Source organism: Solanum tuberosum, unplaced genomic scaffold (assembly GCF_000226075.1).
Source record: "Solanum tuberosum cultivar DM 1-3 516 R44 unplaced genomic scaffold, SolTub_3.0 scf00015, whole genome shotgun sequence".
Taxonomy (NCBI): domain Eukaryota; kingdom Viridiplantae; phylum Streptophyta; class Magnoliopsida; order Solanales; family Solanaceae; genus Solanum; species Solanum tuberosum.
The window spans coordinates 2375248-2391775 of record NW_006238941.1 but is presented as its reverse complement, the minus strand read 5'-3'; the positions used below and the strand labels follow the sequence as shown (position 1 = coordinate 2391775).

At 29.0% G+C, this 16528-nt stretch overlaps 1 protein-coding gene across 1 annotated transcript; it reads left to right on the top strand.

Moving 5' to 3' along the window:
• Positions 1–539: 539 nt before the first annotated feature.
• On the top strand, positions 540–2007 carry LOC102592962 (LOB domain-containing protein 1-like). The gene is made up of 2 exons (XM_006340015.2): positions 540–821; positions 1404–2007. Exons 1-2 carry the CDS (start codon positions 633–635, stop codon positions 1728–1730), a joined length of 516 nt encoding a protein of 171 aa, XP_006340077.1. The 5' UTR covers positions 540–632; the 3' UTR covers positions 1731–2007.
• The last annotated feature ends 14521 nt before the right edge of the window (positions 2008–16528 follow it).

The window sequence follows — 16528 nt, the reverse complement described above, 5'->3', positions numbered from 1 at the left end:
ACTAGTATACATATAATAATCAGTCATATGTATCTATTTGGTTTCCGACCGTTGTGTGCACAATTCATATTGGAGCCGCGATTAAATTCGGTTCGCACACTGCAAGGTCCATGTAGAGGTGGCGCTCCCAATTTTTTTTTTCTCCATACGAAATATACTCGAATTCAAAATGTCCTCTGGTTAAGAGTAATACAGTCTCACCACTGCACCCCAACTCGAGACCTCTGGTTGGGTGTGATGAAACTGCATTAATAGAAGTAACAAGTTTCCCCTGCATATGCTTGGCAGTTTCGGAGAAGAAAAGGAACGCGTCTTGTTCTTGAAAAATATTTCAAAGTCACGTTGTCCATACAATACTTAACATATTTTCCTTAAGTGGTAATAGTAGTACTGTAGTATTATGTTATAATATTCTTGCCATATATAATTAGAACTTTGACCTTCCTTTAATTAAACAACTTATGACACGGACACTCTATAGCTAGTATATATATATGACATGCCAAATGCTCATATAAAAATATATTCCAGTAAAAAGAGGGAAAAATAAGAAAAGTGCAATACAAAGTTTTATATATTTTAATAAGAAGGAAATTAATTAAACCTAGAATTATATATCAGGCGAACAAGGAATGGCGGATTCTTCTTCTTGTTCAACAGAAAATAGAAGTCTGTTTACCCCTTGTGCTGCGTGTAAATTTCTCCGTCGCCGATGTTTGGAAGATTGCCTGTTAAAGCCTTACTTTCCACCCAATGAGCCCATGAAATTCATCGTCGTTCATAAAATATTTGGAGCAAGCAACATCATCAAGTTGCTGCAGGTAAATATAAATTTATTATACGATCATAACATTACTTAATTCCTAAGATATTTTTTTAGAAAAGGTGAAAAACATGAAAAGAATAAAAGAAATTTGAAACTAGGTAGCAATAATTAAGACCAATCATGCATGTGTTCCTTAGCCAAAAAAAAAGGTATAAGCCAAAACTAGCTAGCAATACACTTTTCTGGTTTTTTTTTCTTTTTTTCACCTTTTTTGTTTTTGGGTTAAAAGTGAGGGATGTTGAGTAACTCCCTCTCATCGTATCTCACACAGACACAACGAAAATTAAAAAAAAAAAAAAAGAGAGATCACCTCGTATGTACTTTCTGTCACTTTTGAATATTCATAATTTAATGTTAAAATATTAAGTTGATTTTATTCAATTTTCACTTTAAAGATTAGCTATATTGACTCTTGGAAAATGAAAAGTATTACTCCCTTTGTCTCAACTTATATAATGTAGTTTAACAACGCAAAGAAAGAAAGAAATAAGTCTAAAATGTTTGTGTAACTATAAATCATTTCATTGACGTCGAACTAAAATAGAAAGTAAATAACAAACTATATATGTGGTTTCAGGAGCTTCCAACAACACAAAGAGCAGATGCAGTTCAGAGCCTTGTTTATGAAGCAAATGCAAGGATGAGAGATCCAATATATGGAAGTGCTGGTGTAATTTCCCATCTTCATGACCAAATGACTAAACTCCAAGCACAAGTTGCTTTGGCACAAGCTCACATCTCTAATTTACAATCCCAAAATGCAAATTTGATGACTTTAATACCCAAACAACAATCATTATCAGATCACTATTATCCATTTCAAGATTCAACCCCTTTGTCATATGATGATGATACTGATATTTGGCATCTTGGTGAGACAACTTGGGAGTCTTTCTGGTCATGAGAATATAACAGATTATTTCATCTAATTATATATACTTATTGTTTTTTAATGGAGGGGTACGTAATATTTGAAAAGATTATGATGAGGTGGAAAATCAAACTCTCATCAACAAAGCTAAAGTTCAGATACCAACTAATAGATCATTTATAATGTATGTTATATCATTTTTTATTTATTTTACAGATGACACTACACTTACAAATATTCCTATTATTACAGAGAGAACAATAATTGGTGTTTCCTATTTCAGATAATGTCACAAAAAAAAAGTGATATGATTACTATTTCTCTTCTTCTATTTAATTTAGCTGATCATTATTTCTTTGTTTATTTGTAGTGTTTGACTAGCACTCTTCTCAACTTATTACTCCTCTTGTATTTCGATTTATCTAAATGTGTTTCACTGAGTATGAAATTAAAAGTAAAAAAGAATTTTAAAATTTATGATCTAATATAAGAAATATATATTTATGTGATTAAAATCATCTCGTTAAAGGTAAAATGAGAAGCTTAAGAAGATTTTTATGAATACTAGTAGTGATTGAGTATGATTAACTCAAAACATTCATAAACACTATAATTAATTACCCTCACCGGGAATCTCCCTTAAAACTTAAGCCCTAGCCCTTTTTCTTCTTCCCGTTAATTTAACCTAATTTATATTGTCGGGGAAAACATCAAAAAAATCTAATTCAGTTTCATGTAACATAGCCAAAGTATTATTAAAGGTAGCTATTTGATGCGAGAAATTTTTGACATTGGCTTCGTAATTATCTAAACTTTGTTGTTTTTCGGATTTGGACAGCTTTTACCTTATTCCCATGTTGCAAGTACTGTTGGAATTTTATTAAAAATACTTAATCACAAACTTTTAAAGAATTCTCATACCTTATTGAGGTGTATTAAAGACATTGTCCACAACAAGCCCCTCTTTTATGAAATTAAGAACAAAAAAATAACAAAGATTCAATAAAAAAAATAATCTAGCACAATAGAATATAGAAAGGAGAATTTTTTTCTTCATCTTCTTGCTTCCCTCTCTAAAAGTTAAAGTCAAAGGAAATTTTATATGGAGATAATGTTTAGATAGAAAGAGTAATATCTCAATTATTAAGCATTATCAGAGCCTTAAAGGCCTTTCAATGTATATGGTATGTATTTTCTCTGTGTATTATTTATTTTGGCACACCTTTTAAGAAGTAATAAATAGAGGAATAGTTTTATCATATCACACTTATTAATTATAAATCAATAAAATATTAAAAATATAAATTATATTTTAATTTTTTAAACTGGACAAATAAAGTTGGGCAACTATTTTTAATACATTCAACAGATAAAAATAGACCGGAGGAGTAGTAAATCGTAGATATTGAAACCGGTAATCATTATAAGAATTCAAAAAGTATTAATGGTTAATCAATTTTAGAGATTGTTTGACACGGCTATTGACTATTGAGAGGCCAAAAAAACTTATTTTAAGATTATTTTTTTTTAAATTAAGGTGTTTGACAAATTAGTAAAACTGCTTTTAAATGGAAAGCAGAAGTAGTTTTTCTGTTGTTGGGAAGAAACTCAAAATTTCTGGTTCTTAGAAAAAGGCAGAAGCAGAAGTTGGAAATATTTTTTTCAAGATCAAAATATATCTTACTTATATACATATTAACCAATATATCCTTTATTAATTAATTAACTTAATTAATATATTCAGTTAAGTTTCATTTAAGAATTGTATTTCTTATAATAATTTCATAATTTTATTTTACGGTTACATATTATTATTTTAAATTTTATTTTATAGAATTAGCAAAAAAGGTAATAACAATATTTTTGTAGGATTAGAAAAAGAATAACAACAATATTTTTAAAGGATTATATCAATATTTGATTAATTTTTATTTATCTATGTATAATATTGATTGAAAATTTTAATCTGTACATTTTAATTTAATAAAAATAAGAATTAAAACAATTTTTTTATAATAGATATATAAAATAATTTTTCTCTTTAAAATAATCTTAATTTTAAAAGTAAATTGATACTTAGCATTTTTCGGAATTTGACTCTCAAAAACATTTTTTTATGAAATTAGTCAAACACAATATATTTATCAAAAAATGTTTTTCAAATAAATTATCAAAAGAACTTTTCTGTAAAACTATTTTTAAAAGGCGGAATGACCTGAGAAGTTGATACTTAGCATTTTTCGGAATTTGACTCTCAAACAATTTTTTTTATGAAATTAGTCAAACACGATATGTTTATCAAAAATATTTTTCAAATGAATTATCAAAAGAATTTTTCTGTTAAGCTATTTTTAAAAAGCGGAATGACCTGAGAAGTTCTTATACTTGACTTAGATGGTAAATCGGACCTTCTAATATTGATGTGTATGTTTGAGTTGTTGTTGTGATTAACTATTATTACTGACCAGAAATTGTAACTCCGTCAAACTTTACCATTTTTTGTTCAACTTTTCAGTGGGCTTCATTTCTCCGATTTCATGTTCTGTGTTTTTCATATGTTTTATGTGTTTTGTTTGATCTATTGATATGTTTGTTTAATGAGTAAAAACAATGGTGAAACTCTTGGTAAGCTATAACGGAAAAAATGACCAATTTTTTTTTGTAAAATATCATTTCTAGCCATATTAAATTTTTTCACATTAAATTCAAAGATAAAATAGTTTTTTTTAGTAGATGAATATAAAAATGACAGCCAATGATGTGGATATGATGTGACATTAATTTTTTGGACGTGAATATGAGGTGTCATTCATGTTAGAGAAAGTGAGGAACACACAATGACTAAGGGGCTTAAAATTCTTATTTTGAATGAGTTTAAGTGTCTAGTTAAAATTTCATGAAGTAGAAGGTTCCAACTTACAATCCGAGTCAAGTATAAGGGTCTCCCACGTCATTCCATCTTTTAAAAAGTGCTTTTAAAAACAAGTCATTTTAGCACCTTATACTTGACTCGGATTGTAAATTGGACCAGTAGAAATGATAACGATGAATAATAAGGATGATTAATGGTCATTAATTACTCATCGCTAGTAAATGATAAAGAATATAGAGTTAATATCTTAAAAAGTCACAAAACAATACAAAATTATCTAGAAAAATCATTAAACTTTCATTTGTATCAGTAAAATCACTCAACTTAATACTTTTATCTTCAAATATCATTCAACTACATTTATCATTATAAAATAAATTTGACATAAAAAATAAACTATTTTTCTATAACATGTAATATCCACAAATAAACAAAATTATATAATCATGTTAACCCAAAAATTCAATGCATATATTTTGTCGTTGCCTTGATAATATGTCATTTGTGTGTAACATTAGTATTCGTAGAAGAAAGCTGTTTGATTTATCTTTGATAATTTTCTTACACACATGTAAATTTGATATTTTTCTTACACACATGTAAATAACTATCTCAGAAATGACAATCGTGGACTGAGGGGAAGACAGTCACGTTTTTAGATCCAAGGTTGAGTAACTCATATGATCAAGGAGCAAATTATTAGATGTATAAGTATTGTCCTCCTATGTGTTCAAGATTTTATTTTAATGATAAATGTAAATGAATCATTTTAAAGATAAAAGTGTTAAATTGAGTGATTTTATTGATACAAAAGAAAGTTCAATACATTTTAAAGTTAATTTCTCATAGTTCAGTGACCTTTTAAGATATTAACTCAAGAATATATTATAACTTAGTTTTGAAATATAAGAATTATTTTTCCAACAAATATTTGGCTCCTCTCCATGTAACACCTCGTAAATTGGAAGTTGAGTTTGAGTTGAAAAATTATAGAAAGATGACTTGATATCAGTTCTTACGACTAGTCAACGACCTGTAGAAGAGTCTATGGTCCGTAGAACGGTGTCCATGTATACGTGTTTATCGATTACAAAAATTTACAATACGTGTTCAAGCAAAAGTATCTAAATCTTTGCCAACAGAGATACATCAAACTTTTGAAAGACTATGACATGAGCGTCCTCTATCACCCAGGCAAGGCCAATGTGGTGACCGATGCTCTTAGTCGGTTGTCCATGAGTAGTGTGACTCGTGTTGAGGATAGTAAGAAAGAGTTAGTTCACGGCGCTAATAGACTAGCTCGGGTAGGTGTTCACTTGGTTGATTCAGATGAGGGCAGAATCATTGCTCAAAATGGGTCGAAATAATCATTTGTGTCGGATGTAAAAACTAAACAAGATCTTGACCCGATATTGCTTGATTTGAAGAAGTTGATTTCCGAAAAATTCATTGAGGCTTTCTCCCAAGGGGGAAATCGTGTTCTTAGTTATCAAGGTTGATTATATATTCCGAATATTGAGGAGTTGAGAAATCAAATTTTGATGAAAGCCCATAGTTCTTGATATTCTATTCACCCGCGAGCCACCAAGATGTACCGTGATTTGCGAGAAGTCTATTGGTAGAATGCGGTGAAGAGGGATATTGTGGAATTTATGGCTAAGTGTACAAATTGCCAATAAGTGAAAGTTGAGCATCAGAAATCAAGAGGTTTGTCTCAAGACTATTCCTACTTGGAACCGAAAAAACTTGAATATAAATTTCTTTACCAGTTTACCCCGCACTCGGTGGCAACACAATTCAATTTGGGTCATTGTGGATCGTATGATGATGTCGACTCATTTCATTTTCGTAAAGACAAGAATATTGTGCTAAGTTGTATATCCGAGAAATGGTTAGGTTGCATGGAGTGCCCCTATCCATTATATCCGACCGAGGTACCTAGTTTACTTTACAGTTTTTGAGGTCTTTCCAAAAAGGCCTTGGTACACGGGTCAATCTCAGTATGGTTTTTCAGATCGATGGGCAAGCCGAGCGTACTATTAAAATGTTGGAAGATATAATGAGATCTTGTGTGATATTGACTTCAAGGGTAATTTGGATGACCATTTACCTTTGATCGAGTTTGCTTATAATGATAATAATAATTATCATTCGAGTATTGGTATGGCTCCTTTTGAGGCTCTCTATGGTAGGAGGTGTAGGTCTCCTATGTATTGGTTTGAAGTTTGTGTGGTCTCTTTGATATGGCCCGAGTTAGTTCATGAGGCTATGGAGAAGATTCAACATATTAGAGAAAGGTTGAAAACGGCTCAAAGTCGACAAAAGTCTTATGCCGATGCTAGGAGGACAGAGTTTTAGTTCGACGTTAATGATTGGGTTTACTTGAAAATTTCACCTATGAAGGGTGTGATGACTTTTGGAATGAAAAGAAAGCTTAGTCCCTGGTATGTGGGCCCTATACCAAATTTTAAGGCGTATTGGTAAGGTAGCTTATGAGTTGGATTTGCCTTCCGATTTGACATTGGTGCATCCGGTGTTCTCTCCTTGTTGCAGAAGTGTGTTGGTGATCCTACATCTATTAGTTTGTTGGAATGTTTAAGAGTTAAGGAAAGTCTTTCTAACGAAGAGATTCCGGTTGAAATTTTGGATCGTCAAGTCCGGAAATTAAGAAATAAAGAAGTTGCATCAGTGAAAGTACTTTGGAGGAATCAATTAACTTAGGATGATACTTGGGAGGTTGAAGCCAATATGATGTCATGGTATCCCGTTCTCTTTCCCTCCGCTCCTATTCTAGCTTGAGGTAGTAAGTTCCTCATGGTTCATTATTTCAGATTCATGCATTTTAGTCATTCTCCTGTTTCATGAAAGTTGTTTTATAGTTATGTTTTAGCTTGGAGTTGATTACTCCTTGATTATGTGCATTTTGATGTAAATTACATTCATGTTGAGTTGTTAGATCTCTTTCTACTCTATTCATGCTAGCTTGAATCTCATTCGAGGATGAATGTTTCCAAGTGGGAAATATTGTAATACCTCAAAAAGTTGAGTTTGAATTGAAAAGTTGTAGGAAACTGACTTGATGCCAGTTCTTACGTATCAGTCTTTGGCCCCGTAAAAGGGTCTACGGTCCGTAGAAAGGTGTTGTAAGAATGATCTTGAGGAACTTGAAATTTTCAAGCTCAGTAGTTGACCTACGAATGAACATGACAAATTGTAGGGTGGTCTATGGATCGTAGGAGGGATTCGTAGAAGTGATCCAAACTTAGAGACATTTTGGACTTTAATTTAGACTCTACGGACCGTAGAGTGAACGACGACCCGTGGGGATGTCTCGTGGAAACTTGGCTGAATTTTGGGATCCAGTAGTTGGGTCTACGGTTGACCAGTACGATAGATAGAAAGTCCTACCAACCATAGGCCCAAACCTTAGAGTCTTCTGGTAATTTTAATTGAGGGTGTTTTGATCATTTCCTACCCATTTAACCCCTAAATTATGTCGTTTTAGCCCTATAACTATCCCTATAATTGTTTTTACCCTTCAAATTATTACCCATTCCTCTCATTCACTCATGAATTCTCCAAAAATCCCCAAATCTTCCTCTTCAAATTCTTAATCATAGAAGTATATTAATCAATCATGATTAAAACAAGAAATATTGAAAATATTTGTTTCCCAAAATTTTGAGAACGAATGGAATTACTTCTATAGTTTACAACTTGAGTTACTATCAATATCTACACACTTTTAAAAAAAAAGTATATATATTTTTTGAAAATGTTTGGCTAACAAAAAAATAATTTTATTCTTCTTTGATAATTTATGGCAAAGTAATTTCCAATACTTTTTAGTTAATATCTAAATTCTAGAAGTTTTGTTTTATGATTAACAATATTTTTTTTTCTTAGTAAATAACTTATTTAAATGTTGAATTTGAGATGTTGCATTTTCCATTATCATGTGAGATGTTGCATTTTCCAAGTTTAAAATGTGATAATCTCTCTAGTAGGAAAAAGTGTTTGTTAATGTTGATTCCAAAAAAATGTAGTTCATATTTTTCAAGTATGAAAACAAAATCCTCTTGATTGGTCAAACACATCCCATATGGTTCTTTCATTACTTTTATGCATGTAAAGACTATACTTTAATTTGTTAATGTAATTATCCTAATAAACATGCATTTATCATGTGAGAAACTGCAGAGTTTTGATTACGATATAATGACAAATTTCCTAAAACCAGTATTGGTATTTCTGGTTTTCAATCTTCAACAAAAAAGATGATGTCAGGCCTGTGCAATGTAAAAAAGGAAAAAATGTTCAAATTTATACTTATAATTATATAATAATCAACAGACAGCTCATTTTGTGTTGTATTGGCTTTTGACATGTCGTTGAGCATAAGGGATTTTCATTAGGTTGGAAATGAATTCAATTAATAAATGAGCACATCATTAACTTATCTAATATTCTTTTTGTTTCAATGTATATGTCGTTCTTATTGAAAATATTTATTATTTTTTTAATACTTGCTATTTTACAAAACTAATGCACAAATGACATTTTTTCATATTATTTCATCTTTGAAAGTTATTAGCGTCGAAAGTATGCATTTGATTAATATATAAAAATTAAGTAACTAATTGAGGTTAGAGTTTTATATTTTTAGATTTTGAATCAATTCATATTGAAATTTTGATTTCAATTTTAAGCTCAAAATTTGAAATCGTCGTCAAATGCATTTAAATTAGGGTAAACTACATAAATCCCACTAGTTTAAGTCCTAATTACTAAGATTCTCGATAGTTTTAAATATTACTTCCTATACCATATTTCGTGCTTAGGATACACGAGTATGAATCCGCGAGATACATTTATCAACCGGATTTTAAAATTGGGAAATATATTTTATTTGTTTGAATTAAATGGTTGTAACTGATTTCCTTAATTAGAGGAGTAATTAAGAATTTTCAAAATTCATGAACAATTAATTCTAGAAATTTAAATTAATCAAATCCCTTAATATAATGTGGAAATCTAGGAGTGTATCTATTTTAATTAATTTCTTTTTTATTATTCTCTGACAAAAGAAATTCATTAATATTATTAATAACAGAAATGTGTATATCTTGGTCATGTAATTTGATTAATTTTATTTTTATTAATCTTTAAATATAAATCAATTAATTTGATGTATCTATTATCAATATATGATGTATTCAATAAACTAAATACTTAGATACATGAGTATATACAAGTACATTCATATGTATCATAGAAACATCTAGTATTAATTTCATGTATCTACTATCAATATATAATGTATCCAACAAACTAAACACTTAGATACATGAATATCATACAACTACATTCATATGTATCATAGAAGTATCTAGTATTAGTTTCATTATATTTGTTATATGTATCTAATATTGTCCTTGTTATACAAACACTATTGGAAAAATTCAACCAAAAGTTGATAGATAACACATTTCATCTGTCGCTGATCTTTATCCGCTGGGAATGGAGCCGTAATTGGTAGTTTCTAGTTGGTTTTACCGTCAACCCGTACTAAGAAAATTCAACCAAAAGTTGATAGATTACATATTTCTTCTGTGGCCGATCTTTTTTCGCTGGGACTGGAGCCGCAACTGGCCGTTCCTGGTTGGTTTTGCCGTCACCGCGACACTATCATCACCAAGATGTCCCTCAACTTCATCGAGAAGGATGCAAAGAACTCCTGATTTGCGCAGAGGCATAAGAATTTAATTATACTCCATCATTAATCTTGGTGATGAATGGAGGCTATCTTACCGGAAAACCTTTTTTCTTTTGTACTTCTTTTTATGATTATGGAAGACAAATTTTGTACTGTATAAAATATCTCCTGAATTGTTGGTAGAGAAATATTTTGAATTGCTAATTGACCATTAATTAAGGAGTTCAAATTTTAAGAATATTATTCAATACATTTGTGTATCTGATTAAATATTTTGAAATATATGGTATAAACATTAAAAGTGGTATTATGTGTAATTATTTTAAACTAGAGGTAAATTAAGTATATATGGTAGGAAAGTATGTCTAGTTAGGTAGTTTTTCCTTTAAATTATAATATACTCCATTTCTAGTTTAGTCTTCATGGAGTATGAGAGGAAATGAAAAGATTATTTAATATTACTATATTAATTTCAACACAAGATATACAGAGAAAAATGATTAGTTGTTGGAAAAAATAAAAGATTTTTTAACCGATTAAAAACTTAATTAAACATGCTATTGATGGAATGAATTGTGGTAGACTTGCGAGAAGTGGGGACATTCATCTAAAGAATTTTTGTTAGTACAAGAATCTAAAGAATATTAGTACAACAAAAAATTGACAGTAAAATAGAGTGGCCTTAAACATCAATATGCTGACACCTGTCCAAAATAATTGACCTGGTGAGAATAATATAACTTGAATTGTCTTGTTCTTTTTTTTTTTTGGGCAGAAGAATTGTCCTATTCGAATTTGGCACTTATTCATATTCTTTCTATTCATTTTTTCGAGTACATTTTCTAAATAAGAAATATGTATTTTATTTAATTTTTGAAAATTTAAATCATATTACATTAATAAATATTATAATTATAATCAAATTGATAATTTTTGAACATATATATATATATATATATATATATATATACTAGTTTTACGGCACGTGCGTATCGTACATATAGTATACAATGTTGTAAAATAGAAGTAATATTACTAAATTAAACCTTTTTAGTAAATAATTATAATTTAAAGAACATAAGACAAGTGCTTTTAAATGATTAATAAAGATTGTCATAGAGTTACTTGTATTTTGAGATCAAAAATGACCAGATATTATTGAAGCATTTCAAAATACATTCAAAATTTAAAATATGGGGAGAAAGTGACATTTCTTTAGTAGTAGTATTATTTACTTCACTCAATTTTTTAAACGAATCTAACCAACAAAATTTTAAAAAAATATATCAATACAAAAAATGTCACCAATAGTCTTTCCTCTTGAGGCTATGAACATACATGGTGGACACCATTTAAGTATAAATTTTTTCTCTTAAATATTCATACTTGAAATTTAGTATGTGCATGACACTAATAAGGATTCCCATAAATTTTTTAATATTTTATCTTTATACGTTATCTATTTTTTACCAATTAATATTTGAGTAAGACTATCATAGAGAGGTAATTCTACAAAAAAATGTACTTTATTGTTACAACGAATGATGGTTAAATTGAGGTTTTAGTGTATGTCAAATATTTAGCTTGACCAATTCTTTGTTTTAGAGATACATATATATATATATATATATATATATTTCAGTAGCACAAGTTAATTTTAATATATGAACAACATCAACTTTGGCAAAAAATATTTCATTTCTTTAAGTTTCTACCTTATCTTTGTAGAATTGTAGTCTTCTCCTTTTTCCTGCCGCATACATATCAAATAGTTGTTGTCTAATGAAAGTATCTAGAATTTTATAGAACTTGTATCGTGATATATAATATATTAAACTTTTTCAATAATAAAAATTAATAGATGAATAAAATTTAATGTATTGTTTATAGAATCTTTAATTTGATATAAGATTACTTTATGGTCAATCACTATTTTCTTATCTATTTTTATATAGCTATTAAAGGATTGTATCTTGTGACATAAAAGTTTTTCAAATTCAAATGAGCACAAAATAATCGGAAAAACAAATATATGGAACGATACATTACCAATGAAGAAGGAAGTTGAAAATATATTTTCATGTTATATTCACTATAGTGTTCCATTTGATTAAAATCTCTTGTCACCAACTCTTTACTTATTTCTTCGTTCATTTTTACATACATATCTATTAAAAATAATTATTATCATATTATAAGTAAGAATGAAAATCTATTTTTGAAATAGTGGATTTAACATCAAAACTAATGATTCAATGCACAACGTTGATGCTCGTTGTCTTAGCAAAATAAGAAAGAAACTGCTTCATTTGAGGGTAAAAATATAAAAACTAAAAAGCCAAAGAAGAAATATCTTACCCAAATCATGTGACTTTTTTCATGTTTATTTATTATTGTTGTCTTTCCCACAACTTTTTGTCACTGTTTAACTCATGAAAATCGTAGGAAAAGATATGAGTGTGAATTTATGAATGATTTGCTACAATTTGTTCACCAACTCTTTCTTATGTGGTACCTCGAATTTCGTTGAATTTTGAGCTTAATCAACTGTTGCAAATAACCCTTAGATTTTAAAAAAAGAAGAAGAGTAGAAAACTTTCAAAAATCGTAGTTTAAAAGTGAAAGGAAACCCTCTATTTATAGCTAACAAATAGTAATATTAATAGGTGCTAATTGTTCCTTATCGAAAAATTTGCAACATTTCAAAAAAGTCACTGCTCATAGAAAAAATCACAACCTTTTGCAAAAGTCACAACTCATCGGAAATGTCACAGCCTTTTGAAAAAATCACAACCCTTTGGAAAAGTCACAACTCATTGAAAATGTCAAAACCCGTCAAAAAAGTCGCAACCATTTGGAAAACTCACATCTCTTTGAGAAAATCAGAACCCTTTTAATATGAAAGGGTATCTACATTTAATATAATATAAATAATTAAATTAATAAATAAAATAAATTGAGTACTTTGTTTAGTAGTATTATTATTTACTTCACTCAATTTTGTAAACGAATCTATCCAACAAAATTTTAAAAAAAATATCAATACAAAAAATGTCACTAATAGTCTTTCCTCTTGAGACTATGAACATACATGGTGGACACCATTTAAGTATAATTTTATCTTAAATATTCATACTTGAAATTTAGTATGTGCATGACACTAATAAGGATTACCATAAATATTTTAATATTTTATCTTTATACGTAATCTATCTTTTACCAATTAATATTTGAGTAAGACTATCATAGAGAGGTAATTCTACAAAAAAAATGTACTTTATTGTTACAACGAATGATGGTTAAATTGAGGTTTGAGTGTATGTCAAATATTTAGCTTGACCAATTCTTTGTTTTAGAGATACATATGTATTTCAGTAGCACAATTTAATTTTAATATATGAACAACATCATCTTTGGTGAAAAAAATTTCATTTCTTTAAGTTTCTACCTTATATTTGTAGAATTGTAATCTTCTCTTTTTTCCTGCCGCATACATATCAAATAGTTGTTGTCTAATGAAAGTATCTAGAATTTTATAGAAGTTGTATCGTGATATAATATATTAAGCTTTTTCAATAATAAAAATTAATAGATGAATAAAATTTAATGTATTGTTTATAGAATTTTTAATTTGATTTAAGATTACTTTATGGTCAATCACTATTTTCTTATCTATTTTTATATAGCTATTAAAGGAGTGTATCTTGTGACATAATTTTTTTTCAAATTCAAATGAGCACAAAATAATCGGAAAAACAAATATATGGAACGATACATAACCAATGAAGAAGAAAGTCGAAAATATATTTTCATGTTATACTCACTATAGTGTTCCATTTGATTAAAATCTCTTGTCACCAACACTTTTCTTTCTTCGTTCATTTTCACTTACGTATCTATTAAAAAATAATTATTATCATTGCTATATTATCATATTATAAGTAAAAATGAAAATCTATTTTTGAAATAGTGGATTTAACATCAAAACTAATGTTTCAATGTACAACTTTGACGCCCGTTGTCTTAGCAAAATCAGAAAGAAACTGCTTCATTTGAGGGTAAAAATATAAAAACTAAAAAGCCAAAGAAGAAATATCTTACCCAAATCATGTGACTTTTTTCATGTTTATTCATTATTGTTGTCTTTCTCACAACTTTTTGTCACTGTTTAACTCATGGAAATCGTAAGAAAAAAATATGAGTGTGAATTTATGAATGATTTGCTACAATTTGTTCACCAACTCTTTCTTACGTGGTACCTCAAATTTCGTTGAATTTTGAACTTAATCAACTGTTGCAAATAACCCTTAGATTTTTAAAAAAGAAGAAGAGTAGAAAAATTTCAAAAAATTGTAGTTTAAAAGTGAGAGAAAACCCTTTATTTATAGCTAACAAATAGTAGTATTAATAGGTGCTAATTGTTCCATATCGAAAAAGTTATAACATTTCGAAAAAGTAACTGCTCATCAAAAAATCACAACCTTTTGGAAAAGTCACAACTCAACGGAAATGTCACAACCCTTTGAAAAAATCACAACCCTTCGAAAAAGTCACAACTCATCGGAAAAGGCACAACCCTTCAGAAAAGTCACAACCCTTTGAAAAAGTCACAACCCTTCGGAAAAGTCACAATTCATCGAAAATGTCAAAACCCGTCAAAAAAGTCGCAACCATTTGGAAAAGTCATATCTCTTTGAGAAAATCAGAACCCTTTTAATATGAAGGGATATCTACATTTAATATAATACAAATAATTAAATTAATAAATAAAATAAATTGAGTACTTTAAATTGAGGATATTATAGTAATTAAACATTCAAGTTAGGAGTATTACTCCGTCAATTCCAACAAAACACATAATAGGGAGAATTGAGAAAAATAAATAAGAACACATTGTGGAAGACTCAAGAGTTGGCTTATAGTTACTCTCATATAATATAAGAGGAAATTTTTTATCCTGCACGAGGTGCAAGTATTGTCAGTTGTATGAGGGGTTGTTTGGCTGTCAAGTGTATATTATGAGACCACATTTGTCTCTCTCTTTCTTTCTTCAAAACACTTTCTTGCATTTTTATGCTATTAGTACTTGTTAACTCTTAACATAATTTTATTTTTGTATGATATTTTTTTCTGATTTTTTATAGTATTCGGTATATGAATTAAAATACGATTACTTAAGATTTGTATTGTGTAGAGATCTATTTGAAGTGATATACTGCTTATCAAGAATTTTTATACTCAAAGCTTGAACTCGAGACCTCTAGTTAAGCGAGAAACAACAACATCTTCTGCCCGATCATTTATTCGAGGAAAAACCAAAGTGAGTGTGTCAAAAAATTTAAATTTAAATTTAATTTTTTGGATAAGTTTTAAGGAATTGAAGAAAGTGAAACTACAAAATATTACTCCCTCCGTCCCATTTTATGTGAGGTAGTTTGACTCGGCACAGTGTTTAAGAAAGACATGAAGACTTTTAAAACTTGTGGTCTAAAATGAATGATAGAAATTTGTGTGGTTGTAAATCATTTCATTAAGGGTAAAATAGACATTTCATAGTTAAATTATTACTTCATATAGAAATGTGTCATTCTTTTTGGGACTGACTAAAAAGGAAAGTAAGTCACATAAATTGGGACAGAGGGAGTAGTATTTTAAAATCGTGTGTCTTAATTTCATAAAATGTTTTTTTAAAAAAAAATTATTTTATAAATGATGTATAGAAAATATGAGAACTTAGATTATATTTTTTATTTTATTTTTGTGTTCGCTTATAAAAGATCATACATTGATTTACTATAATAGAATTTTCACTCTATTTTTTACTATTATATTGTTCGTATTTTCACATTGATCTCAACCATGCTCGGGAAATCCTTTTCAAGTCTTCTCCAGGAAGATTGACTCGACAAATAAAGCACCGAATTGATGAACTATTTCAGAATATAGAAATGTCGAAAATGAAGAAGGAACTCGCTCGACACACAAAAGAAAAGACGAAAGACGAGAATCGGCGCAAGGATCAAAACACTTAATAGACATAGAAGAGTAAAAGAAATGCTTCCCAGCCTACCGAAAATTCGGTTAACAAATAAATCATCAAGCAAACCCAATTGATTATTTCAATTGGTATCTACGACATTCACGCAAGTTCATTGCAAATGCAGAACATGTTGTCCAACATGGATATCAACTAATCGCAGGAAGATATGAGGCATTGGTATGAATTTTTTTAAAAATACATAA

Excerpts from the sequence above, each read along its gene's own strand:
- LOC102592962 (XM_006340015.2), top strand. The coding sequence starts at position 633 with ATGGCGGATTCTTCTTCTTGTTCAACAGAAAATAGAAGTCTGTTTACC. Across the intron at positions 822-1,403 it reads ACATCATCAAGTTGCTGCAG|GAGCTTCCAACAACACAAAG; the intron begins GTAAATATAAAT and ends ATGTGGTTTCAG.